This window comes from Aulostomus chinensis, chromosome 10 (assembly GCF_037954235.1).
Source record: "Aulostomus chinensis isolate RoL2024-O1b breed Wild chromosome 10, RoL_Achi_v1.0, whole genome shotgun sequence".
Taxonomy (NCBI): Eukaryota; Metazoa; Chordata; class Actinopteri; order Syngnathiformes; family Aulostomidae; genus Aulostomus; species Aulostomus chinensis.
In genome coordinates this window covers 24,991,311-25,019,224 of record NC_141329.1, presented here as the reverse complement: position 1 = coordinate 25,019,224, position 27,914 = coordinate 24,991,311, and the positions used below count along the sequence as shown (strand labels likewise).

The 27,914-nt window shown below is 41.8% G+C and overlaps 3 protein-coding genes across 3 annotated transcripts; 1 reads left to right on the top strand and 2 right to left on the bottom strand.

The window, feature by feature from the left end:
- Positions 1-197: 197 nt before the first annotated feature.
- On the top strand, positions 198-6,349 carry ywhag2 (3-monooxygenase/tryptophan 5-monooxygenase activation protein, gamma polypeptide 2). Its single transcript, XM_086216586.1, has 2 exons — positions 198-457; positions 3,057-6,349. The coding sequence occupies exons 1-2, from the start codon at positions 371-373 to the stop codon at positions 3,711-3,713; spliced, it is 744 nt and encodes a 247-aa protein (XP_086072712.1). The 5' UTR covers positions 198-370; the 3' UTR covers positions 3,714-6,349.
- Positions 6,350-14,448: 8,099 nt separating this feature from the next.
- On the bottom strand, positions 14,449-21,838 carry camkk1b (calcium/calmodulin-dependent protein kinase kinase 1, alpha b). Its single transcript, XM_086216585.1, has 17 exons — positions 21,704-21,838; positions 20,538-20,840; positions 20,408-20,455; positions 20,273-20,326; positions 20,146-20,197; positions 19,895-20,007; positions 19,641-19,677; positions 19,538-19,559; positions 19,339-19,427; positions 18,826-19,025; positions 18,621-18,674; positions 18,465-18,538; positions 17,898-17,985; positions 17,653-17,781; positions 17,170-17,273; positions 15,837-15,887; positions 14,449-15,503 (listed from the first exon to the last, which is right to left on the bottom strand). Exons 2-17 carry the CDS (start codon positions 20,790-20,792, stop codon positions 15,398-15,400), a joined length of 1,476 nt encoding a protein of 491 aa, XP_086072711.1. The 5' UTR covers positions 20,793-20,840; positions 21,704-21,838; the 3' UTR covers positions 14,449-15,397.
- Positions 21,839-22,671: 833 nt separating this feature from the next.
- Positions 22,672-27,857, bottom strand: LOC147254991 (dicarboxylate carrier UCP2-like). The gene is made up of 6 exons (XM_086216584.1): positions 27,367-27,857; positions 26,744-26,951; positions 25,612-25,815; positions 25,384-25,485; positions 24,834-25,014; positions 22,672-24,745 (listed from the first exon to the last, which is right to left on the bottom strand). Exons 1-6 carry the CDS (start codon positions 27,490-27,492, stop codon positions 24,631-24,633), a joined length of 936 nt encoding a protein of 311 aa, XP_086072710.1. The 5' UTR covers positions 27,493-27,857; the 3' UTR covers positions 22,672-24,630.
- Positions 27,858-27,914: the final 57 nt, after the last annotated feature.

Sequence of the window (27,914 nt, the reverse complement as noted above, 5' to 3'; positions counted from 1 at the left end):
CACGCCCCTGGCTCCAGCGTTGCCATACAGTGGACTCCATTTCCCACAAGGCTTTTAGCCCAGGGATTCATCCCTCTATGCCTAGGCCTCTGGCTCCCATGTAAGGAGTGTTACATCATTGGCACAGACACCCACCTTTCTGTGTGATGACGCAGCCGAGGGAGAGTGTGTGAGGAGGGGGAGGAAGGGAGGGAGAGAGGAGAGGAGAGGGTGTCCCGTCTGCACCGAGCACAGACAGACAGCAGGGAACAGCTGCAGCAGGTTCGCGTAGGATTTCACTGCATTGCGATTTAAAATATCGATCATTTCATCTCCCCCAAAAAACTCAAGTAGAGCAGCTCGACAAAGCAACTAAATATCATTTTTAAAAATGGTCGATCGCGAGCAGCTGGTGCAGAAAGCCAGGCTGGCTGAACAGGCTGAGAGGTATGATGATATGGCAGCTGCTATGAAATCGGTAAGTCAATTCAAAAACATCATGATCATGACTTAGATGTGTGTGAATAATGTCTCTATCGCAGCTCCGTCTGCGTAAAGGCGCGGCCCGCAGTCTCGACTGTTTGATTCAGGGTAGTAAATCAGGGCCAGCACGGAAATATTGGTGTAGTTTCATTAGAATTTATTGAAATAAATGTGTTAATTGTATTTTCGCCGGCTGACAGGCATCTCAATGGCTTATTCTTTTTTCCTGAGATGTTTCCAAATGATGTGGTCCTTGGGCGGTGCCTTTCTGTCGGCCGTGCGGTTCAATGAAGGGATATTACAATGAAAAGCACACAGGCCTGAGCTGAATCTCTCGATACTAAGAGGCTCAGATCATGTAATAACCCTGCTCCAGAGCATTTTCCGCTTCCTTTACCCCCTTCCCTTTACTACCCCACCTCCCCTCCCTCCTTTAGACCGAATTTATAAAAGCTACTGCTGCTGGGAGCCATGTGAGGTTGCTCCCTCCCCCTCCTCCCCATCTCTTTCCTCTCATTGTCACATTAATTAAAATCCTAGAAGAAGCTGTTTTATATGAATATAACCGACTGAGAGACTTTTTTTTTTTTTTTAGGAAGCATGGTTGCTTAAAAAAAAAAAAACACTCCACAAAGAGCCCTGGAATTGCTCTTTACTCTAAACAAACGTAGGAGGCAGTAGAATCTCTCTAGAATATTCTTTGTCATATTGCAGTGAGTCAATATGATCAGATTTGATTGTACAGTAGTCTTTCTATTCTCTTGCTTATTCCACATTCATGCCCACGTCTCAGTCTGGGCATGTGCTGCCTTCATGTAGGCATGTCATCCAGTATCAATGTAAAATCTTTTTTTTTTCCTGCTAATGAACCTGATTAAATAGTGTAAAATTTGCTGCGGTTGAGGAGCGGATGACCTGCCTCACAGGATTTTTCTCAGCTATTATCGGTCAGCGTTAAGGACAAAGCCTTTGCCCCCCCCCCCCCCCTCCTTTTTTTTTTTTTGGCTCCCATTAGTAATTCTGGGAAGTGGATTCACCAGTAAGAAAATGCTGTGTCACACCAGCTCTTACTGGAATGGCGTCCCGGTAGCTACGCCTGTAAGAGCTCCTTTAAAGATTAGAACCACACTTTCTTTACACACAAGGAACATTTCGTCCTGTATTCCACAGAGACGATGGATAAAGAGAGAAAGAGAGGGGGAGAGAGAGAGAGAGGGAGAGAGAGAGAGAGGCCCCTTGGATCGTTTGTCACCAAGAGTTTCTGGTTGCAGGAGGTGGGATGATGTGTGTGCTGGGAGGGATTCCTTTCCCTTTAAACAATCTGCCATGTCAGTGCAGTCCAAACTAGGCCCTTTTGCAGGGGTGTGTGCTCTCACACTCTCTAATCAAAGGGAATCCCTTGCCATTGTAGCCAGGAATGACAAATGACTACTCATCACCTCTGTGTTCCTTGTGAATAAATCATAATTCGGCAGAGTGTTTATGAATATGAATGTCATTTTTACCTATTAATCATAACATTGCTTGAGTTTTTTTTTTTTCCCCAGATGTGTAGGATGTGGTGCATTTAGGCCGTTTCTTGTTGGCACCAAACGTATTTAAGGAGGTGACCAAGCTGTTTCCTTAAAAAAAATACAATTGAGTCTTTTGATCTATAGAAATGAATTTGGCTCTCTCTTACAATGCCATTTGCATTTGAATTGGATCAGTACGTATTTTGAACAGGCACAATGAAAGCCCTCCATCTGTATAGGTTGAGCCCTCTTCTCCATCCTCCTGTGTGTGTGTGTGTGTGTGTGTGTGTGTGTGTGTGTGTGTGTGTGTGTGTGTGTGTGTGTGTGAGACTTCGGCGATCCTGCGCCATCTTTGTGCTCTTCTGCCTTAGCTGAGAATGTCAAGACACCTCCTGACAAATGCTAGCACCTCAATTTGAAGCATTTTAGAGCAAACGAGCCAATTATGAACGATCATTTTGTTGCTGGATTTATTGAAGTGCTTCTCCGTATATTGTGCCGTTATTAAAACGACACTCACACAAGGAAAATGGCCTTTTTTTAAACGCATGACGGTATCATTGATACCGACTGAGCAATCACCCGGATCGGTCAAAATCTAAATTTAACGATCAAACTCAGAGTGATGTCACAGCCCGGTGATTTAGCCAGGTAAAAAGGTCACTTTAAGCCTGAGAGAAGGTCACTGGGACATGTGAACCGGCTGTGCAGTGATGGTTTTCCTTTACAGTGCAGCTGCCTGGGGTGCTCGTGGGAACATTTTAGCCATCTCCGGGCCTCCTCTCCCAACCCCCACCCATGCCAACTATCTTGAATATCGTCTCTCACTAACTAGCATTAGCTGTCCACGTGGCAGCTGGAGCTGCTGGTGCACTGAATTAATAGATTGCCATGGAAACAAGGAATTGCACATGACACATGAAATATGGCTCATCTCCTGTGGTGTAGACTGCTTTGTTATTTATTATTCTTCATGTAATAAGCTAGATTTTCTGTATTTAAAGTTGATACGATTGGGTCCATTTCACCAAGTGCTGATGCTGGTGGATGAACGTTCCCTCCCTGCTCTTCCTCCTCCAGGTAACAGAGCTGAACGAGGCCCTGTCCAACGAGGAGAGGAACCTCTTGTCTGTGGCCTATAAGAATGTGGTTGGCGCCCGCCGCTCCTCCTGGAGGGTCATCTCAAGCATTGAGCAGAAGACCTCGGCCGACGGCAATGAGAAGAAAATAGAGATGGTCAGGGCCTACCGGGAGAAGATTGAGAAGGAGCTGGAGGCCGTGTGCCAAGACGTGCTCAACCTGCTGGACAACTTCCTGATCAAGAACTGCAGCGAAACACAGCACGAGAGCAAGGTGTTCTACCTGAAGATGAAGGGCGACTACTACCGGTACCTTGCCGAGGTGGCCACGGGGGAGAAGAGGGCCACGGTGGTGGAGTCGTCGGAGAAGGCCTACAACGAGGCTCACGAGATCAGCAAGGAGCACATGCAGCCCACCCACCCCATCCGCCTGGGCTTAGCTCTCAACTATTCCGTGTTCTACTACGAGATCCAGAACGCCCCTGAGCAGGCCTGTCATCTGGCCAAGACCGCCTTCGACGACGCCATCGCCGAGCTGGACACCCTCAACGAGGACTCCTACAAAGACTCCACTCTCATCATGCAGCTGCTCCGAGACAACTTGACACTGTGGACAAGTGATCAGCAGGATGACGAGGGAGGGGAGGGCAACAATTAAAGAGATACCACACTTCGAAAAAATATGAAGGGCCGGTGGACTTTGGCAGCCGCTTTTGCCGATGATACTACCGCAGCAGCAGTTCTTTATTTTTCCATGTGTTAAAAGAAAAGAATCAAAAGAGAGGTGAGAGAGGAGGTTAAATCTTAGTTTAAATATATATAGAAATATATATACAGTTGAAAGGGCCTCCGTCTTCTTGATTTTCTCTTTGACATTTGCCAAAACCACTGATATGTCAGTCAATCAGCCTGAAGTGGTTGTTGTTGGATTGAAATGGCAGCCTCACACTGGCATAGGAACTGGTCTTGTTCTGTCAAGATAAGCTGCTTAGTTAGGTTTTTGCGTGATAGAGATGCATTTGAGTCACTTGAGAGAGAAAATGCTTGAATGGGAATGCCTCGCTAAACTAGTTTGCATTGGTTCCAGTAGTAGTCTCCAGATGAGAACGGGCCCTGAAAGCCATTCATCTCACTCAACTCGACGAGGAAAATTCTCCCTTATTTTTCTATTTATTTATTTAATTTTTATTATTATTTTTTTTTTAAGAATTTGAAAGATGGGTGTTAAAAATGAGGATTAGATGAGAAAATAAAGACTCCCCTTCTTCTGTCTAAAATGTATTTGGCATTTCACAGACTATGTCACTGGAACCATAGATTCTTTTGGCGGCGGAGAGTACTAAAGGCAGAAACTTAACAATATAAAATGACAAAAAAACAAAAAAAAGACAAAAAAATAAATAAAGCAGCTTCAGATTTTGTGGTTTATTTCTGTGTTTGTTTTATTAAATGCACTTGCCTACTATACTGTTTCTTCAGTGTAAGATGATGACAACAATAATATCAATTATTCAATATTGTGCATGCTGGTGATGTATTTATATACTGTAGCTTGACTTTATTAACTTATACTGTGGGTGTTAAGTATTCTTATGATTGAGAAAAAGAGGCTTTGTCTGATTTTAAGTTCTAATTTATTTCGTTTTGATATGGTTTTTGATTTGCTATACCAAAATGGTGATCGTAAAAATTGACCTGTAATGGGCGTTGCTATAGTGACATGCAATATGTGTATTTAATTTGTTAATGAAAGAAAAAAAAATGGAAGATAAAAAAAAAACCCACCAGTGATCACTTAATCTTACCAGCTGGTGTTTGTCACATTGAAGTATGATATATTTTGTTCTTTGAACAGTATTTATTTTTGTCATGCTATCCAGTTTTATTAATGGTGACGTTTTCAGGCTCAATGTTTCTGTTATGAATTCACAACATGGACCATATTTTATTTCTGACAGTATACTTTTTTTTTTTTTTTTTTTTTGGGTTTGTTTGTTTTTATACCTTTTAGCTGTTCCTGAGTGACAAAATATCTTGAATGTGAGTCATTATGTAGCAGTTGCACAAGAACCGAAATAATAGCTATGATAATAAAAAAGAATATGACTAAATTATAAATACACCATTTCCGTGGTGGTCTAGTGTATTGTTGTATCGTCACCCAAGTTAAGGAAAACGTCATTTTCATACAGAGATGTTTTACCACTTTGGTTTTCTGCCCTGAGTACAGTATGTGCTTTCTTTTTGTGCCTGTGGTATGATTTAATATGCCTCATTTGCAAGTTGACCTTTACAGAAAAGGGATTTACCTGCCAGAATTTTAAGTTCCTGAATGCATGTGTGCGAGATGTAATATTTTAAGTGTGGGACAGTACTGCTCTCTGTACAGCACATAAATATTTCAATATTAAGAATGCACAAATAGAGTCACAGGGAAAACATAGTCAGTTCAGCACATCTTCAGAACAAATTTTAGACACTAGGAAGCTGCTTAAGAGCACAGAAAGCTGCTGAATGGGTTCATAATGCTGCTAGTTCTATAGATTATTAAATTAATATATACAGTACATACAGATTTATCTTTTTATTTATAGATGTTGATGGCTTAAAGATAGAAAACCAAAAGCCTTAAGGTCAGCCAGTCAACCTTGTTCACGCGTGCCAATTATGTCACCATCATGACTCAGCCTCCGTGTGCTCACACTTTATGTCACAGCTGCTTGGGTTTATTTTTAAGTGTAGTATAAAGTTGATGGTTTATGAAGGTTCGCCAGGAAAAATCACATGAAGTCCTAATGCCATTCTGCGCGACTGCTCACACAGCTTATACGTACTCCAGTCAAATCCTACACTTCTGTTTTCAAGGTGTGTGTGTGTGTGTGTGTGTGTGTGTGTGTGTGTGTGTGTGTGTGTGTGTGTGTGTGTGTGTGTGTGTGTGTGTATGTGTAGGTTTCAGCAAGCAGAGACTGAACTTTCTTAAATTTTTTGGGGAAAGATGTCAGGAAACTTTCACTCATTGTCAAAAATACATGCATTGTCTTGATTTGATTTTTTTTGGTTTATTTCTCTATGTTTTTTTTTTTTTTTGAATGTTGATCATTGTTTCTGTGACATGAGAACATACAAACTGGGGAGAAAAAAAAACATTTTTTTTTTTCAATTAGACGAAAGAAGCTGACCTGGGAATTATTAAGAAGGGAGGGGACGATAGTTGAAAATGGGATAAAAACTGTATGCTATGAGGAGTTTTTTGGTTGCCATCTGTTGCCCATTAAAGTTATTTGTTTATCTGTATTTTTTCTATATTTTCATTTCTCTTTGTAACGCAGCCATTTACAGCTCATTCCTCATTCTGTAAGTTTTACAGCACAGAACACACAGGAGCAGACCAGGAGTCAATGTGACCTCGTGTAACCTTTCGTGGGAAACATAAATGGCGTGTGTTTGTGTTTGTGTGTGTGTGTGTGTGTGTGTGTGTGTGTGTGTGTGTGTGTGTGTGTGTGTGACACCATATTTGAATGGGATGTTGTGTATCATATGCCTGCATCATTGCATCTGTTGAATGTTGGGTGAATGAGTGAGATGGAGTCGGTGTAAGCTGCAGTGCAGAGATGCCATCAGCTCACACACTGTCTTACATGAGGCCCCTTTAAGGCCACTTTATTAATCTTTAACCAAATTAGGGTATAGACCAAAGAATATTGTTTGAAAGGCAACAGATTTTATGATCGTGGCAGCGGGGCACTGCAATAAAATAGAACCCTTCATCTCACGGTCCACAGTGAATCTTGTCTCTCTGCTTGCAATCCATTTGTGGCCAAAAGGTTTATCTGTAATAATAACAGATGCATGTCTTTTTTCTTTCTATCAAACTGTGCTTCAGCCTCCCCACTGATTGATACGCTGAGGTGGCAAACTGCTGGATCACCCACCCTCAGACTGCAGCCTCTTGCTGCAGCTTGCTGCACTGAACCTTTCATGAGATGAAATTCTGTGCTTTGAACGGTTGCCCTCGCCAGCCAATAGCTGATGGGCTAGCTCTCCGCAGCCACCAATCCCAGTCCTGTTGCTAGGGCTATAATAAGTATCCCCCCCTATTAGCCTGGCTCCATGCTGCACTGCTCTGACACCTATTGCATCCTGTAAAAAAAATGAAAGCACACGGGAGGCATTAGGATTCAGCACAAGCCTCCTCTAGCCGGTGTTTTAATGCACTGCTACACTTTCAGGGACACCGGTGTCGTCTTTATTGATAAGCGTCGGTGCCATCACACACCCCAAAACACACGGGAGGCTCCTGATGGACATGGAATTGAATCTCAAGCAATAACAAATTCAATTTTGCAGTTTACACGGCACATTTCTGTTAAATCAAAGTAAAAACAAAATGTGTTTCTTTCCTAATGTGTAATTTATGCCGCTTACATGAAACATTCATCTCTAATTACACCAGTTATTTAGCTGATGCAGTCGGCCTGCTGAGGAGATTGATGTTTTAAAGGTCACATCTACAGGCTACGTTCAAATCAGGAAATTGTTCACTTTCTCAGTAACTGTTTTATCTGGTGACTTCATCACGTGAGGCAGCACCTCCCTGAGGGGAGGCATTCAGGCCCGCCGTCCAGACGAGAGATCGGCGTAACTGTCACCCTGCAGGCAAATTCCCTAAATAACTGGATCGAATTCCCCTCGAGTGTTGGCTGATGGGTCGCAGTGACAATGCTTTTCACCAGCATTATGTTGACAATGACATAAAATTTAAAAACTAGAAAACAGCGAGTGAGCCCCCAGGCACTGAGCCCCTAATATAAGCTGTGATGAGCAGGACTTGGCAACCAACGCTGAGCCGTACAGAGAGACAGCGAAGAACCCTGACAATATTTGGGTTTAGTATGAAGGATGAGATTTTGATCAACCGTAGATCAAAATATCCCATCTTTTTAATGAAGAGTGTCAGGCACCAGAGACTGTAGCATCTCTTCGTGGTGGACGATTGATGAATGTGCTAAATTTCAAAGAGGGTTGAAACAGAGACTTCCCATCCTTGATTTAAGACTCTGAAACATAACTATACAATTAAAGAAAGGCAACAGTTTGACCTTCTTGGACATGTTGGCCTCTTGCCTGATGAAAACTTTGAATGCAAACTTAAAATATGAAGGTTTGCCTCATCAATTGTTCATTCAAAAAAAGAAATCAAACATCAGATAACCATTCTCGTGATCTGGGTCGGCTATTATACGCAAGGTCCATATTTGTAGTGCTGTGTTTTTTTTCCCTGTCGACACAACGATCGCTGTGTTGTAATATAAAGAGTCAAAGGTTTTTATTTTAATGGGTTTAAGTCATTTAAAACATGCAAAACACAACCAGGCTACAGCACCCACACTGTGGCTCATGTGGGCGCTGTGGGGCCGAGGTGGCAGCTCTTTGTCTTGGACACTGGATGGCAGCAGCATGAGAACAAACTGGCTGAAGTTTAACTAAATTTCAGGTGTTCCCAGAGAGAATATTTGGTCTTATTCCAAAACAAATGAAATCGATCGCCTTGTCTGCGACCTACCGTTACACATCATAATGACAGGAATAAAACATGCTCAAATCTGTTGTAATCAGAACTGATACCGGTCATGATAAGATGATTGTTCAACGCAGCTGAGATAAAACGAGACACGTTGGATTTTGAAAAGTCTATGATGTGGTACAACGTGATCTGTGCCTCAAAGATGCAAAGGAGAAAATAGGTGTACAACTCCAGAAATATCAACCCATTAGAGGGAGGGATTGAGGAAGAAAAGAGAGATGGAGGGAAGAAAGGGACTGCTGTAGAAGTAGAGAACAGACAGATCTATAAATAGGCCTCCCTGCAGCCTGTGAGTAGACAGTAAGTAGACCAAAGACATCAATGTGACAGCCTCGCCACTATAGAGACCAGTCTCTGTATGGCTGGCGAGAACTCATGTCTTCATATTGGTTAAAGAGTTTGTGATTCATCAGTTTTACCGCCAGCTGAGCAAACACGTGAAATTATGTGGACAATGCAATTAATCAAGTCAAGAATCAGCCATTTTCTTAAAAGCGCAACCAGGCACGTTTGTAGGCTGTTTTTTTTCCCCACTGCATAAAGTTATGATGAGACAAAGATCGCCGTGAACTCTTTTAGGCACAGAGACAGCTGTTATGCATGGCTGCTGCCACATGAATTATTCAAGCTCACATTTAAACTTTGTATTATTTATCAAGAAGTGCCACAATGTTCCACTGAAGGTTTTAAGAGACTATTTTAGGGAGCACTTGTCCCAAAACATTCCAGGATACATTGCATCTGATAGGCGTTGGGAATGTGTCATCACATTGGAGAGTCTGCCCCCCCCCCCCCACACACACACACACACAAATGTTCTCCATCTGGCCTCCTGCAACACACAACGCCGCTGTCATTTGCCATTTTTGACGATCACAGAATAAGTGATTATTCATAACTACAGAGACTTGTCTGACGGAGAGAAGTTTGTAAAAAGTGAGTCTAAAATTACCCCACCGTCCTTCTCCCTGCACCCCCCCTCCCCCCCGCCTCCCTCACATCTACGTCACTCTGCATGATTTTTCAAGGCGAATCAGGAGAATCAGAGCGACACCATGTTCCCTGGTAAAATAATATCATTATCTGAAAAACACCTAAGCTCACACCTATTATTCAAACAGATGCTCACTGAGAGTCTCAAAATTACTCTCAATGCTTGAAATATTGTTTTTTGGCCCATTACGCCATCGACACTACAATGAAACTGCCAAGAAGACAACCTGAAACCCAGAGTGTGCTGGAAAAGAAACGGTTCTGTGTCACAGTTACGAAGCCATTAATATCCTGGAATAACTGCCTATGGCAAGGATGTGCAGTGATTTAGTGTTGCATTTTTATGAAAATTAGATGAGGCTGAAAAAAAATGCTCAGTGTAGCAGAAAGATGTCCTGACGTTTGGTTTCTCAAACCCTTCAATTTCATAATGACAAACCAAGCTTAAAGCTCAGGTCTTCTTTTGTCTCTAACAGCAACCTTGACAACATCAGCGGGGTTATTCTCTCAAGACTTTCTCCTCCGGAGCCACGGGAGATTCTTTCCTCAGCTGCCTGGTGCTCCTCTTTACAAAACTGAACATTGCCTAAAAGTGCCGGCGTGATCTTAAACCTATAAAATAATAAAAACACCTCTTGACTGAAAGTATGAGTGAATATAAAAATAACTTTTTTTGCAGCTCAATGAAGAAGCATCAGGGTGGATTTTTAAAAGGAAAATAAATGATTGGTAGCATGACATTTAGATGACAACTGGTGCAACATGCAGCCTGTATTAATTACAATGGCCCTTCCTTATGGAGGATCAGAACTGCCACAGTTAAAAATAAATATTAATTCTCAAATGACTCCGTAAATTTGATGAAATGCAATAAAAATGCATCAAAAACATTGAAAATAAACACAAGAAATTGGCTGAATTTAGGCAGATGAATAATCAGTAGCCTTTACGTAGAAAGAAAGAAAAGAGCACAAATAAAAACCAAATACATGATAAAATAAAATAACGAATTTAGAAGTGAATGGGGAATTTTAAACCAAGGTTAATTAACACAGTATAAAATTAAGCAGAAGAGAAATATTAATGTAACAAAAACTCATCAATGCCCATATTTGTTCTGACAGCATCTTTAGTGCAGTATATGATATGTCAATTTATCCTCCCTAATTTTTGGATTCTGGCAGTTCTTTTCCTTCCAAACACGTTGTGCGATTCTCTTCTGTTTCTATTTTTTCCCCTCAAAGCAGCGCGTGAGGCAAAATAAGTGGGCGCAATTATAAACAGATGAATTCTTTTCTTTCAGTTTGAATGTGAGCATGCTGCTTTGATACTGACAGGATTCACCGATGGCGGGGTGGTGACCTCCTGTGTCAGACTCCTCCCTAGACGGCGCCGCAGTCGAAGGATCCTCCATCGTCCGCTCACTTTCAGTGGAGGTCAAACGGATTGCTGACCTCTGACCTTTGCAACAAGGCCACACACGGTGAAACACCTAATGTTGCGTGAAACGAAACAACAACTGCACACTTGACTGCTATACATATCCCGCTGTACGTGTTCAAGCTGTAGGAACGTCCCACCGTTCCCTTCGCGTCAGCTCTTGTTATTGATACCCAGCATCCAGCTACAGGCTCTGAAAAAAAAAATCCAGTGTTGAAAAACACATGTGGCAGAAAATGAGATTGTTCTTTATCATGAGGAGGACAACAACAATGGGACCGTGCCTGGTTTGGGTCTCTGCGCCCACAGAAACAAGCTAAAACATCATAATCCCGACAGAGTCCTCAACCTGAGTTCTGTCCGGTACACAAACAGCCGTCGCTGGGCTCTTGCACATTGGCTCTTGGAGAACCGCTCTCCACACAGATGAATCCCATTTTTCAACCACGCTGTAAATGGTAAGCAACAGGAATGGCGGCGCGTTGGTGGGAGCTTGACATCATGATCTCACCAAAAATTATTGAGGGGACGAGGGTGTGGTTTTTAATCATTTGAATCAGAACTTTTTTTTCCCCCCTCCTTAAATTGATTTGCTCTGGTTTTCCCAAGGACCCTTGATGCTGTTCAAGTAGGGCATCTGAAGACAAAATCATTGTTTTTGCCTGGTCGTGAGGAGGTGCGAGAACAACTCCAAGCACAAAGACTCTCATCCGATGAACATGGCTCATTGCAACAGTTTCAATATAAAACCTTGACATAAAGTAGCCAGTGATAAATAACACAACAAGTTTTAGCATTCAGTTTAGTTATTTTGAATTATTATTATCATGAATTTGTATTCAGGAATAAAAGGTTGATGATCTCTTTCCTTTAGTGCCAAGGCTGCTCCTCGCTGTGAGGGGTCAGTGTCTTCTTTTACCTCCACTACTCCACCGTGATACAATTAGCTCCTCCAACTGGTTGAAAAATTCTACCTTGAAGTGTTTGTAGGTCTGTGCTGGTGAGTCATTATGTATGTGGGCACAGGGGATTCCCAACAGTGCAGACAAGGAGAGGCAAAAAATAAATAAAGAAAGAAAAAAACATTCTCTACTTTGCAGGGGGATGTACTGTACAGCTGAGCTGACAGTGGGCCAGTGGGGTCAGTCATGGCTGAGTATCAAGCACAGACAGAGAGAGGGGCCGCTGACGTGGATCTGGCTGAAGCCGGAGGAGTGAAACGTGGCGTGGTAACAGGAATAGAAGGTTAATAGTGATCCAAGGGTTTAGTTGAGGCCGAACTGGAGCTGGCTCTGGGTGTGGAAACGCAGCAGTCTGGGTGTGGAACCATGATTATGAATACAGCAGAATTGGACAGAATACTGCATTGCATTACGACTGAGGCAGAGAGCTCAGGAAAAAGAGCAGTCATACAGTGAAGTTACTACAGTGCACGAGTGCAGTATTGTGCTGTTGCATGGCAACAGTTTCCACAGAAATCTTTGCTCAGAAACACTCCTCTTTGGCCATCACATAACTGCAGCGGCAGAAAAATGGGCTGACTGCAGGAATACAAACGGTATTATGAGGGCTTTCTTGCTCTATTTTGACATTTTGGGATAGAGTGGATCGAGTGTTTTTGTGTTTCATGTAATTCATAGAGGGTTTTTGCACAGTCCTTTCGTTGAAAATGGCCATGAAAAATAGCGTTTAAAGATTGGATGGACACTCACAGCCCCTCAAAATCAAAAGGTGACATCAGCCTTCTAACTGTGGTGCTGGCAGCTATTTGGTTTCGGACCCAACTGCCTTCCCATCAGCCTCGGCTGAACGCTGTCATCAGTGACTGACTGATGTCAGCATGCAACATGGTGAACAATATACCAGCAAAGAGCCCATTCAGGTGCTGGAACAATCTTGTTCCTGGGTTCCTGGATGAATATGATTGTTTATTCTGGTACCAGGGCGGGCTACTCAGCCCTGTTTTATCAATTTTATCTTATCTTTTATTCGCCGTTTCAGTCACGTGTACATCAGTTTAACTGTAACCTGCTTTTAGATGGATCTGGTAAGCACAATTTCATTTTCTGTCCTCACCAGCAGAACAATTTAACCTCTGTAATAATTACCTTTCGATTTAGATAGGAATTATTAAGAACAAACAGCAAATCACTGGAGATTTTCGGAGTATTTCTGGAGTATATTGCTCTTGCTATGTACTGTTGTGCAATGTTTATATTTTTACACGTGTAAGTTATGTTCATTATCATTTTTCATGCTTGAATATTTCCATATCTGATTAGGAAAACATGGGAAAAGCACTGCAACCCGCGGATCAATGAAGTATTTGGGATTCTGATTTCCTGCTGGCTGCCATTGTTTCTTTTCCACATAGTTCCACCTAAAACACACACCTCCAGAGACCCGTCAAGGTGCGGTCCCCGTCCACGAATCAACCGCGCCTTGCTGATCTGGGCGCCTCATGGACAGTAAACTGTGATGATGGTGACTGGCAGTGGGCTCCTGCGCAGGGATTTTACATTGTGCAACATCACGTCGCCTCCTCAGTTCCTCAGAACTCAGTGGTGTATTTTTGCAGCTCAATCAAAGGAAGAAGAGAGAAAGAGGGAAGTGCTGGGATACATTCAGTTCGCACTGAAATAGCATAGCAGTGACCGGAAGGTGCTGTTTTGTTTTGGGTTGTTTATTTATTTATTTTTTTTGGACTGTAATGTTTCCTTTTGGTGCAGTTTCACATCTTCATTGTCATATTTTTAAGATTTAACATTGACCATATAGATTTCAGTTTAAAGTTGAGATTCACAGTGCATTTAACATTTAGATTGAAGATTCACATTCACATTTAATATTTGGATTCTGCATTTAGATTCAGCATCGACATCTACAGTCAACATTTAGATTCGTAGTGAAAATTCAATTTAAATCTAGCATTTAGAGTTGACATTTAATTCTCTCTCACATGGGAATTTTTATTTAAACAGATGCCTTAAATGTGTGTGAAAATTAGCTAAATGTGAAGAAAATGACCTAAATGTCGAACAACTCTCTGCTCTGACAACGTAACCAAGTTTTCAGAGCTGCTGACTGCTTTCACATGAGCTCAGACGAACGGCTTGCTTCTTATTCAATTACAACAACATGCTGCCCTCTGGTGGTCCGGAGAACAAATTGCTTCGACATTGATAAGAGCCGTGAAGTGATTTCGGGCTACAGTGGCTGCATAGCATTAGATTTGACTTGAGGACATTTCAAAATGTTATGATTCAAAAACCATTAAGCTGTTAATGCTGTTAATGTGCTTGTAAGAATGTAAGCCTTACGGAGGTCGAAAATATCACACTTTTTTGAAAACAACAACAACAAAAAATGCCTAAATGAGGGACTCAGAAAAAAAATCTCATAAAAATGTTTAATTTGAAAAAATGAGTATTTTATCATTGAACAATATATGTATGTTTTGGTCAATTCTGTATTCATTTATTCTTTTCTATCCGTATATATGTTTTGTTTGTGTTTATTTCCCTATGCATTCATTTCTCATCTATTTCTGTGTTTCTGTTTTAATTAATTCTTGAATTCTTCTTGACGGGTGGGTTCAAAAGCACGTGGGAAAACTGCTAAATATGGTAACAGAAATCATATTAGTGTGAATATGTGTATACATACACGTATATGTATATATATATATATATATATATATATTCACATATACATACATAGTACTGTTATTCTTGCGTATATTTATTTTTAAATTGACCTGCAGTGTGCACATATGGTAACTAGGGCTTTTTTCAACATTTGTTCCTTTTTTAATTAATCTATTTATCAAAGGATTGAAATTTTGATTTAATTTGTGTTCATGACCAATCGCCCATGGTTGTTTCACTCCAAAACAAGAAAACCGTTATGACGCTGAATGTAATTTGGGGTTGCATTTACACAAAAATGTCTTTTGCTACCATGAAACCATTACAATTAATGTGTCAACGTCATTTTTTTATTATCTTCAACAGCTGTAGGAAAATGTAAAAATATCTTCTGCAAAGAGCATATTTGAAAGTTTTAACAATCCAGGTAATCGTACATTACAGTCAAGAATGAAAAGAATAAAATCTAACTTGATATGAAAGGATTTAGTTCACTCAACGCACGTCTATCCTTTTCAGATTTTAGAATATCACAAAAGATCCTGTTCTCATCCCTGGTTGTACTCGGGGAGCTTCGTAATCTGACATTATAGGATGTTCCACAAACTACGGTCTCTACGTTCAGAAACGACTGTACAAGTATGGAACAAAGACGTATGTACAAAATGAACACTTTCTTTAACCTGCGTTCATGTTTTCTGCCTCATCGGTGTATTCTGTGAATGCTTCGTCCTCATACAAGTCCTCCAGCTCTCCTTCTCTGCTCCCGTCGTTGCTGACGTTCCTGGGGGAGACAAACGTTGGATCACCTCGTTGAAGATTGAAAAAAAGTGGAGGGGAGGGAGTGGAGGAAGGGTCAACTCTGGAGTGAAAGAGTACATGTCCTCCACAGTACTGCTCATCGCTTTACATACACATCAGCCTCAAGAGGACTCAGGGGAGATGGGGAAGCCGGCACTCAACGACTGTGTGTCCATTTATTTTAGGTACAGCTCGTTGTTGAGAGCTTTGCGTTGTCTTGCATCTCTTAAATCCTCTTAAGGATGAACAAACAACTGATGAGCTTTGCTGAGTATGAAGCATACGAGCTCAACCTAAACGCTCATGAAATATTTACCTCAAGGAAGGATGAACTTGAGGCGAAGACCTCAAAATGTCCCAAGAACCACTGCAAGGAATTGGAGATAGAGAATAGTTTCTGGTGACGCGGTGAAATAAAATGCGTGGTTAAAATAACAGTGTCATTTTAGCAAATACATTTCGAGAGGGAGAGAGCGAGATGATCAACGTCGCTTTCATAGAAAGAACGAGAGGAAAACCTCCTCCAATTTCTGTCTAAACAGAGTTCAAACTTGAATTAAGAGTAAACATTAACTTTGCTATAACCTGTAAAACTGTTGTTTTTTTGAAAAAATAGAAACCAAGTATCATACATGCTATAACAACCTCCCGCCACGAGTTCTGATCATCCTCAAGTCCACCGAAGAGCCTTCAAAAACCGAAGCACGATCCTCTTTAACTTTATGTGGAGCACCGGGGACAGCCATTAGAAATAAATAAAGCAACGAATGTAAAAAATAAGGTACTTAATTATCAAATTAATTTCAAGGTTGATCTAAAAACAAATGAATACACAAAAATATAGAATAATAACTTGTATTCAAATAGATTTATCTATTTGGCATTATTGATCGCGTTATCCGACCCCCAATTTTTTAGTTTCTCTTTAGATTTATTTCTGTTTTTATTAATTAACCAATTTCTTTGATGGTATTAAAAAGACAAACAAAGAATTGAGGAATAATTCATTGAATATGACAAGAAAACAGAAACACATAATTTGTCAAATACATAAAAATATTTGTTTGTTTTTTTTTATTTCTGTACTGCGTTTCCATCCTTACATGCACATTCATTTGATAACTGAATCTTATGACCGCGGCAGCTTTCGTCCTCCGTACAGGAGGACAGTCAGCCTGCTCCATACTGTCTCTCCCCAGCTCTCAGTGTGTGGGAGTCCTGCTGGTGACTGGGCAAGTGTGGAGGAGGAAATAACTGCAGCTCCACATCTCTTCGGTGTAATTAGCTGTGCCAGCGGCACCCCACAGACAGGACTGACTTCTTAATGGAAGACAAAAACAGTTGAGCCATTACTGCTGCAGGGGCCGCTAGCTCATCAGGAGAGGACAAATGCTTTTATCGACTAATTTATGGACAAGAACAGTGCAAGTGCTCAATAAGAACTGCGGTGTTCAGAGATGAATTCTTTGGTAGATTAGATGGGTTTTATTTTCTGCTATCTGATACATAAGAATGGTCGTATTTTTAAACCAAATGAATCTATTTTTATCCAAGCATCTGCTCGCTGCTTTGTTTTGTTAGAAGTCTAATCGCAGAGCTGGCAGTTTGGCAGAGCCGAGCGCACAGGATTTGCAGAGTAGGCTACTTACGTAAGAAGACCTCCAGGGGCCGACATGGACCTCTCTGCCCGTCTGGCCTGACACTCAAAGGGATTACTGAAAGACCGCTTCCTCAGCATCGACTTTACCAGAATCTACAGTAGAGATCAGACAGAGAAACTGATGAGAACAGACATTCTCCACAGCAGTGTTTGGACTTTTATGACAAAAATTGAATTCCAATCCAATTATTTAGCTTCCAGGAATGGATACACGATGGTTTCTAACTCTGGAAGAGATTTCACACCCTTTAATTCAACCCAATGAGAAGAAAAAAAAAAGTTGTATGAAAAAATACAGCAGAATGTTAAACATCTACATTTTCGAACAAGGTGGAGAAAAATAGAGAATTACAGAGGAACATCGACTCTAAGGCTACATCGATGTCAATGTTGCTTCGAAAATATTCGTGACAAATGTCAAACTGGCGGCTAATTAGAGAGGCGGTGGTCTTCTACGTGTGTGTTCACTCACCACGGTGGAGAGGCTGGTGATGAGTTTGACGCTGTTCTGCACCTCCTCCTCTGTGACCTCCACCGCCGTGCAGTGCTCCTCCTCCAGAGGGAGAGGATTTGATCCGTTCTCCGTCACCCAAGGGTGAAGCTGTGATAACACGCACAAATGTCAGCCATTGAATTTACTGGATTGACCGTGCGCCCCGGAGGTTTTCCTCCGCAGCGTAATCCATCACCTCTATAAAAAAAATGAGATTTCGTCACCTTAATTTCTGGGATGGTGATTCTTGTCTCTGGGTTTTTATCCAACATCATTTCAACGAGTTCCTTCAGTTCGGTACTTATCAGTGGCCTGCATGAAGAAGGAAAAGACAAATAGTAACAAATGACACTTTCCTTTATCATTCAAATGTGGTAGAAAGTAAAATAATGACTGTCTACTGGCAGCATGGATGAAGAATTATTCCTCTGAACAGGAGGTGGTATCATTCTTTAACAGGAAGGATGACTCATATGCAATTATAATTTCATTTAATATAAGTAATATTTAGACGCATGCATATTTTGTGTAGATGCGGGCATAAATCATTTTCAAAACCGGCTGCTGGACCACAGCGTGATTCATTTTTCAAACTGATTATATGCTGCACCCCTCCCCCCCCCGTTTGACACCAAATATACAATTATTATCATTCAAAATATTTGACCTTGATTGAGAGTATTGTTGACACTATTCTGAAATAACACGAAAACAAACATTAAGAGTTGATGTCAGTGTGTGAAATGTATTTGTATGTGTGTGTGTGTGTGTGTGTGTGTGTGTTTTCTTACATTTCAGGAAATTCCACTGGTTTGTTCTTGATCTTGTTGTGCAGAGATACGATGTATTCATCATAAAAGGGGCACTGGAACAGAGAATTCAGCAGCTCTATGTCGTGTTTGAGGGTTTTTTTCTGTTGGTTTGAAAAGCATTGAGACCATGCGTACCTTCCCATAGACAAAACAGTAGAGGGTAACTCCCATCGCCCACACGTCTAATGCCTGCAAACAAACACCGTTATTATCAGGATTAATGAAAAGCTCACAGTAGGGGTTTGGACAGAATCTGTTAAGAATGCGTTGCAATTCAACAGATTGATAAAATGGATTTTGGAATCTAAGTAAACAATTCTGTGCTCATGTTTCTTCTCACCTTTCCCGTGAAGCTCTGCTCATGTTCAGTCATCATCTCAGGGGCCATGAAAGCCGGCGTCCCCGCCGAGCTCGAAAGGAGGGCGTCCGTTCCCTCGAACTCGTTGCTCACACCAAAGTCGGCTATTTTGACGTGGCCGTCGTCTCCCAGCAGCAGGTTGGATGGTTTGATATCTCTGTGGATGATCTTGTGGTAGTGCACTGGATGATAAAAACACACAGAGATGCAAACACGCTGGGCCTCTGCTGATTCTTACTCCTTGTTTGTCGATCAAATTTATACTTCGAGGAGTAGAATATGATCAGTTTATTTCGAATAATAACAAAACAAATCATCAAACAAGCCAACTAGTTCAATTTTAATTAACTATTTAATCAAAAAGACTTACATGAGATGTTTAGACTGTTCAATTCATCAAAGAATCCTTAAATTCTACACAAATCAGTGAGTGGATTGATTGTGAAATGTGTTGACTCTGTATAAATGTTATCAGTATGAGCAGCGTGGATTTACAATATTCTATTCCCAGGACGACGTCTCTGAAGTAAAACCGGGCCTGCTCTTCCGTGAAAGGGTGGTCTGTTGGCACCTCCATCACTGGCCTGAGAGGCGGAAAGAGGCGAGAATTACGTTCACACAGAGCACGCGTCACAGGACCAGTATCTACTACACAAAACCCCACAGAAAACAGAATAACAAGAAAACTACGCACCCTTTTGTCATCAGTTCGAAAGCTTGAAGAAAAATCATCAGAATTTAAAGACGATTTGTACTGATATGGGATCATTTAATCTACAGAATAAATAAGTCTGTACCCATGTGAAGTCCATCTTCATCAGGGTCATCAAGCACCTGCGGACACATTTCCACTTTCAGCCACATCTTACACACCTTTATTTTTAAAGCCAAACTGGCCAATACCTAAAAGAGTTCATCATGTTTGTGGAGAAAAATCCATGTAAGTTGTGTTTTTCAGCTTTTGTCAAATAACATATTTTGTCAACCCAAACCCAAATGTGTGTGTGTGTGTGTGTGTGTGTGTGTGTGTGTCTTAAATCGTCTCACTGACCTCCACTAATTTCACAACATTGTGATGGTACAGCTTCTTCAGTATGGCGATCTCCCTGTAAACTTTCTCAAGAGGCATAACAGCTTTAGGGAACTGATCCTGCTGCGGACGGCCTGCATTCACACACCAACACACACACACACACACACACACACACACACACACACACACAAAACACATATCACCACCGAATGAACGGACACAAGTCATTTAAATGTTTTTTTGGGGGGGGGGGGGGGGGGTTCGCTCACGTAAGAATCCACACTGCTTCATCAGTCTCTTCTTTGAAACAACTTTCATTGCCTGCATACATTAGAAAAACGGGAGTTAATGGGACGGCAAAAACTGTGAATGCACAAAATAGGAGTTTAAACTTACATAATACTGTTCCGAGTCTTGATTATAGGCCAGTTTCACCACTCCGTAAGAACCCTAGTGAGTTTAACACCAGACGTGTATCATATAAATAGCGTTGTCATCATCACGTTGCTTTTACTGGCTGATGCTGATTACCTTTCCAATCTCGTTCTTCAGTTTGTACTGGTTGAGCTGGACACAGTCCTGCAGGAGAGGGAGAATTCACTCAGTGTCCTCTACATAATCATTTAGCTCAAGTCTCCAGTGTCATAGAAAGACTCCTCACTTCAGCGTCTGTGATGGACACTCGTTTGGTCTCAATGGTCGGTTGGCGGGTCATGCGGCTTCCTCTCTCCTGCAGCGACAACTTCCTGTCAGAGAGTCGTGCTCTGTGAGAGCTGACGGCCCTCGAAGCCCCTGACCTGTAGCCATTAGGCGGGGTCAAGCGGTTGGTGGCCACATTCATGGCCGCCACCAAGTCGGCCAGCTCGATGTGGTGTTCCGAGTCCGGCTCGGTCCTGCAGGCGGTGTCGGCGCTCATGATGGCTGGCTGTCAATCACTCACCGTCCCTGAGGAAGCATCACTGCGCTGAGGGGAGCAGCAGAGACACAGCTGTTGTCATGTTTGTGTTGATCATTTGAAGTGGATCATCCGACCACACGAATGACTAGAAATACCACTTTACAGTTGCATGCCTCCCGTCATGTGCGCCTGTCAAAGCGACCCTCGACCTTTGACCTCCAAAGTAATTCATTCTTGAATTTCAGTGACAAATTTGAAGAAATCCCCTCAAAGATATTGCGTTAACAAGAATGAGATAGAAAATGTAACTCCGCCCCCGGCCCGCAATGGAAAAAAGGAAGATACAAAGGAAAATACATGCAGTAATTTGTTTTAAAGATTTATAAAGATTTAAAGTCTCCATTACACCAATCAATTTGTTGACTTCATGTGATTAATTCAGATACTTTTATTGAACAACAACAATGTAATCACACCTCTAATTAAACCCTAAGCACATTTCTGCCGAACCAAAGTGAAAAGCTGTTGGATTTTACTCCTTTTGAGGCAAATGAGTGATTGTCAATAAATCAACGGATGAAACCGGCCTTAGACAATAACATCACGCTAGCCTGTGGCTACCAGTGAAAACCTGGCTTGCAGGACACCTTGTTACTGAAAATGCAGAACTGAAAAGCTTCTTATGTAACGAGCTTGAACATTCAAAGCACATTCGCAAGACCTTGTTTTAAGACTTTTGCAGGTAAGTGTAAAATGAAAATAAGCCTGTGCTTTCTGTGTAAAACATAAAACTATTAAAAAATGGTATTATTGAAACTGATATATTATATTTCTTCAGATTTACTAGAATGCAGGTCAAGCCTGATGTCCAGTGCTACAAATGACATGAATGAAGGTCAAATACAATAAAAATGGTTTGCTTTACTTACAGAGGGGGGTTGTCCGGCGTTTAGGGTTGTTAATCTGCATGTTGCTCTCGGGGGGTGGGGGGACACTCCTTTGTGTCTCAGCGCAGGACTTTCACTGGCGAGCTGGGAGGGACCTCAGCAGCACTCGCCTCAGGGATTATCTGAGGCCACATATAGCCGAGCCAGGGAGCGTTATCCCGAGGGCGGAGGGCATCAGAAGAGTAGGCTGTGCTGACAAGCGTCACCCTGGTCAGGACCATCACAAACACCACAGGTGTAATAAACTACAGGTATCCTGGAATGACAGCTCATCAGTCTGTCTACGCTGTATGGATATGAATGTTTTTTCATAAATCTGTGACAAAGGGGCCATGGTTATATTTTGAAATAGTTCTCTACACATTGCAGAGCTCATGATCGCAGTACCCACATAAGCAACCACGCAAGGAAGCTGGTTTGAAAGAATCATGAGTAGCTTCTTTGAATGCAGTCAAAATGTAATCTTGCGGACTTTTTTTTTCCATCTTGTGACCAAATATTTTGATGGCACACAAAGAAAACAGGCTTGATGAAATCAATCCATTTATGAAAAAAAATTTAAAAATATGACTTTTTAAAGAGCTGTGCATTCTTAGTTCAGTCACTAATAATATCTGGTATTGATTTTGAGTCTCTGGATCACTTGATATGAAAACCTTGAATTTTGCATTCAAATATAAAATCAACAGAGAAATACAATGCAATAAAAAAAGAGGTGTGTCTTCTTTTCCCGGTCGAGTATTAACATCTGGTATTGATTCGTTGGTCTTGCTCGTCCGGTGCAGTCATAATATCTTGTGACAGAGCTTCCTGCTGGAGACATCATGTTTCTGGGCTGTTTGATTGTGTCATTCTTGTTAACAAGAAATCTCTGGAGCCTCTTGAGGGAATTTCTGCACACCAAGATCCACCTGGACTTAAGAATGAACTCAAAAGAGGTCAGAGGTCAAACAAACAATTTTTCTCACCATGATTGAAGAATTTGCAAACTCACAATTATATCAGCACTTCACACAAATATCTGAAAAAGCTGTAAATGACGAAGTGATGACCTTTTATACCCAAAAGGTCAAAGGTCAATGTGAAACCATGTAGACTATCATGTCAGTAATGCCTGTTAATAGTCTGCACCACACCCAGTGTCTAATGAGTCGGGACAAACTCGGTAAGCCGAACCGAGCAACCTCCTGAAGGGTAACTCCAGTTTGCTCAACATCAACTCAGCCAACCTCTTTTTAGGGTTAGCCAAAGTACCACAAATCACGATAAAGGCTGCTACACCGATTCGCCCCGGACAAGATGCTCTTGTTCTGGCTCTACGGGACAGGCAAGGTGGAGCATGTTAACAAGTATTTAATTACACCCACAGACCTATGAATGTTCCTCTCCGTTGTTTTGTGCTTCACCTTTTGCAATATCTAAAAGAGAAGTAGTCATTTTTGCATAGTTTCATGTTGTTCAGGACATTATTTACATTTCAAATGGCTTCCAAATTTGAAGTTATCAAAATGCCACAGCAAAGCCACTGCAGGCTGACAGGTACCTGATCTGTTGTGGAGATCTGCACTCTCTGACGTGTTCGCACAATAAGCCTGCATGTCTAACTGCAGCAGTCGGGCGGTTTATAATCCTCACACTTTCATGTGTTTGGAGAATGTCTTGCTGGCGTGAATCCAGTGTATGAATCACTACTGAGTCAAGGAATAGAACATTTAATTGTATAGCACCTTTTAACAACAAGGAACTTCCTCACCAAAAACAAAAAACAGCATCAGAGTAAAATGAAATATATAATATATATTAAAAGACTTAAATTGAATTGATTGAATATGATAAGTTACAGAAAAAAAATTTAAAATTCACAAGAGAAAAGTGTGGGGAAACACGAATAGGGGCTAAGTTACAGAGCTTGATTTAAACCTCAGAGACGGAGCAAATGAACAACTCAAACATCTCGACATCAGGAAACATTCATAGGTTGGATGACAACAATGCAACTGAAGGATGTCGCTGTATTGATGCTGATATGAACATACAGTACAACAATATGGATTATAACTGAGAACCAGATATCCCCTGAATGACAACAGTTCCAGTTCCACACTCTCCACCTCACTACTCACATAAGTTGAGAAAATATAAAACACAATATAAACCGTAAAGATAAATTAAACTCTCATGACGACAATGATTTTCTTCACCTTAAAATGTACCTGGCTGTTATGGCTGATTCCTTATAGAGATTAAAAAAAAAAAAAAAAAATCGAGTTGATTATCGGACTGACTGGAAAAGATCCGACAAATATTGTGACGACTGATTAATTGTAAAAGTTTTCTTTAAATTTCAATTTTATTTGGTACACATTCCCTCAATCCAAAAATTGCAAAAACATATTGCTTTTCTTCTGAGGTGACGTTGGTGAGACAAAGCAAGCCTTCTAATGACATCACCGCTGTGCTTCAGGAAAGCTTTTTTTCAAAACTACAAACGACTAATTCATTGACTGTAAAACAGCCTTCAGATAATTGATAAGCTGCTGCACTAAATGCCTAAAGCTTCCCGTAAAAGACAGACTGTCCCCTGACATCAGATATACCAAAAAAAAAGAAAAGAAAAGAAATTAATTGTTCCGTTAATGACAGAAACCTTCATCCCCACAGGAAGATGCTATTCTGGAAAACCACCTACTCCTGTAAACAAAACTCCAGCATTTGTCATCCCAGCAGTTTGTCTTGGAGGTACCACCTCTTTAAGCTGCACTTTTAATCTTGAGGAGCAGGTCTGGACCAGTGGCTGTCAAAACCAGTTTGTGTCTGTCTCCAGGAGGATTGTGAATCACTGTCTCAGCGTAGCTGTACCAGCAACATTCCCTGACCGTGGCACCAACCTGCTGCCAGACTGTGCCAGATTAGAGTGGAGACTCCCAATGCCGTTGACATCTTATCACAGCTCTTTTAATTTGCTCGTAGCTCACAAACATCACAATGTTCCAGGAGCCAAGACGCAGAAACGAGGCCATGAATCTGAAACAAGAATCAGATGAATTGAGGAACATTAGCTTTATGCTTTGTCACAGATTTGCACTATATTTATTCCGACACGTATCCTCACCCCTTATAGAAAGCCGTGGGCCCCTCTTTCATTAGCATGGTTAAGGCACAGTTAATAGCACCGCTGTACTGCCCACGCCCTGAGTTCATGAAGCGAGTTTTGACCACGTCTACCGGGGAAGCTACGACAGTGGTGCAGAAACCTGCTGCGAAGGCCGCTGTGAAGTGGCACGGCATGTTGTCTGTGGAGGAAAAACACTGACACGTTCACTTCTTACCTTATTTAAACATGTAGAAGTAAGATTAAAGTTAACTGGGAGTACTAGTAGTACCAGATTACCAGTAGCAGCAAAATCAGTGAATGTAACAACACAAAAAACACACCACATCATTTATCAGCTCAGCTATTAAATATTACAGACAGGAACTGGATTACGTTTGCTGCTTTACAACAGTAAACTAAGCCCTCATGAGGAAGTTGGGTTGCGCTTTAACTGGCAGCGCTGAGCTCCCTTCTCCTCATTACTTAAAGGACCGGGCAGGAAACAGTACTGAGGGGCAGGGAGGCGCCTGCAGTGCTGAAGATTTCCATTTGAAGTGTTTGTACTTGCCTGTCATCAGTCTGTACTTCAGGATGAACTCCTTGATGATGTCATAGGTCACCAGCTCCGAGCAGTTCACGATGGCATTACGAGTTATATTTGGCAGACAGCCTAAAAAAGACCTAAAAGTTTCATTTTAACCGATAAAAACAAAACATCTCTGACAAAATGTGGAATATTTCAGCTAAATGGGACTAAAATAACATTGCAATAATAAAACCTCTTATCATATTTGACCTTTCCAGAGCCCTTTAACCCCCTCATCCCTGGCAATGGTCTTGTAGGCATTAATAGTGCTGCTGTATCTCTTCACGGTCCCGCCTGCAGGCAGGTAGACCTGAGCCTGGAACCTGACTTTCACCACGTCAGTCGGCTGAGCGATGGCCACTGCCATCGCGCCCGTGGTGCAGCCAGCCAGCAGCCGAGGCACGATTCCAGCATCTGCGTCAACAAGCAGACACGTCTACTTTTCATGCAGGGAACTCCACATATTTCTCATGACATTAACAATAACTCCTCCAGTACCACAGACAACGAGACAGCAAAAAACAAACAAAAAAACAAGCAGCACCATGAAACTGACGCTGCTGTTTGGAAAGGAAAAATTCTCTCTAGCTGTCAACGCTGACGATCCGGTAAAGAGCTTCTTGCCTCCAGCATGCATGCAGAGAGAGGAATCTACCTTGTGACCTACATCCCAGAGCTGCTTTCCAGCAATGAGTTCAAAGAATGCACATCTTGCAGTTTGATGTCAGGCTTTCTGTGCATTTTCAGTCCACCCCATTAGATCAAGTCTCCCTGTAATATTCATGGTATTTATGTTTGAACACAGTTGTGGGAGTCTTGAATGAACGCAGTAGTAGATGATTGATGGATACATTAAGATGAATCAGGTATTTTTAGAGGTTCAGCAAGCGCTGGGCAGCAGGAGGCGCTACAAGGCACACATACTACTATCTGGAGAAACAATACTGTCGTTGGTTCTTTTGGATAAAGATTTCACATTAGCTTTGAGAAACATGTCTAGAACAGTCATTGCAATGTTGATAAAGTAACTCTGTCTCAGCAACAGTCAAACTCCGGCTGCAGTGGACGCATCGTCATGTTATCTGAGCCTGGTCTTCAGGACGTGTGTGTTTAGGCCCCACTGATTCCAGCTTGCTTGTGTGTTTGGTTAGACTGACGCTTTCAGGCATTTCACACGTTTGTCATTCCTTATGTTTGCAATGTAAAGAGACCATATGATCCCATGTATTTAGCATATGTTTGTTGACATACAACTGGAGGATGAAGTAGTAAATTACTGAAGAATAAGTCAACTCTCGGCTAAACACTTTTGAAAGTCTGACCAAACATTTTGGACACATACTCTCTGACCCCCTGGAGTAGAACTGCTTCATGGTGTCATACAGGCCGACCCGGACTGAGGCGAAGCTCATCTGTCTCTGCAGACCAGCCACCAGTCCTCTGTACAGGCTCCTCGGCCCCTCAGTCTTGACCATGGTGAGGATGGTATTGAACACACCTCTGTATTTGGGCCGCTGGCCCTCCACTGGTGGCTTGGATTCACCTTGGATCTAAAGTAAACATGAACGCACAACAAATTATGTTGAGGATGCCTTCAATGACATGGAAATGACAGAAGAGCCCAACAAAACCAGATCTAGGACTGAGACTGGTGTCCCAGTAATGAGCAGAAAAAAATTCTGATGTCATCCACATCACATTTGGTCAGCAAACTGAGAGGTCACAGTAAACACGGCACAACAGTTTCTCTCCAGGGTGTCTGTGCAGACGATCAGAATTATTGCCTGGATATACTTAAGAGTAAAATATGATTACATTTAAAAGTCTGATTGGTGCTTCAGCATATTTAAATAGATAATAAAGTAAATAAGTAGTAACCATATTCTACACTACACATATCGGAATCTTATTATTCCACTAAGTACCTGCTTCCAGACTATGAACCTGACAGTCAACGCTCCTCACCTGCAGTCTGACTTTAGCTGTGTCCAGAGGAAAGGTGACCAAGTCGGCCACGCAGCCAGCTGTTCCCGCTGAGAAGAGCTTGACGGGAACAGCAATGGCCAAATCAGCTGTTCCTCCACCGACCATGATTGAGTCAAAAGCGGGGTGGGGTTTGAGGAACTACTATAGAGAACAGGTACACAAAAAGAGAGAGGACAGAGACAAAAGCCGCGTGCTCTCCCGGTTAAGACTGGTACAAACGTCTGGATCGCCCCATCACGACTTCACCGGCAGACTCGCTCCGTCAAGTTTCAGGTAATGGAAAGTTTTGAAAGTCTTTTTCTTGCCCCATCTGCACCAAACAAAGCACCAAAAAAAAAAACACACACCCAAAAACCAAGAAAAACAAAAACAACTGTTGATTCGTTCTTGAAATGTAACGATGACGCCTGACTGTAGCAGACGCGGTAGAGCAGAGCTGCGCCTTCGGCACACCTGGAATACAAACACACACCTGGGGGAGACACACACACACACACACACACACACACACACACACACACACACAA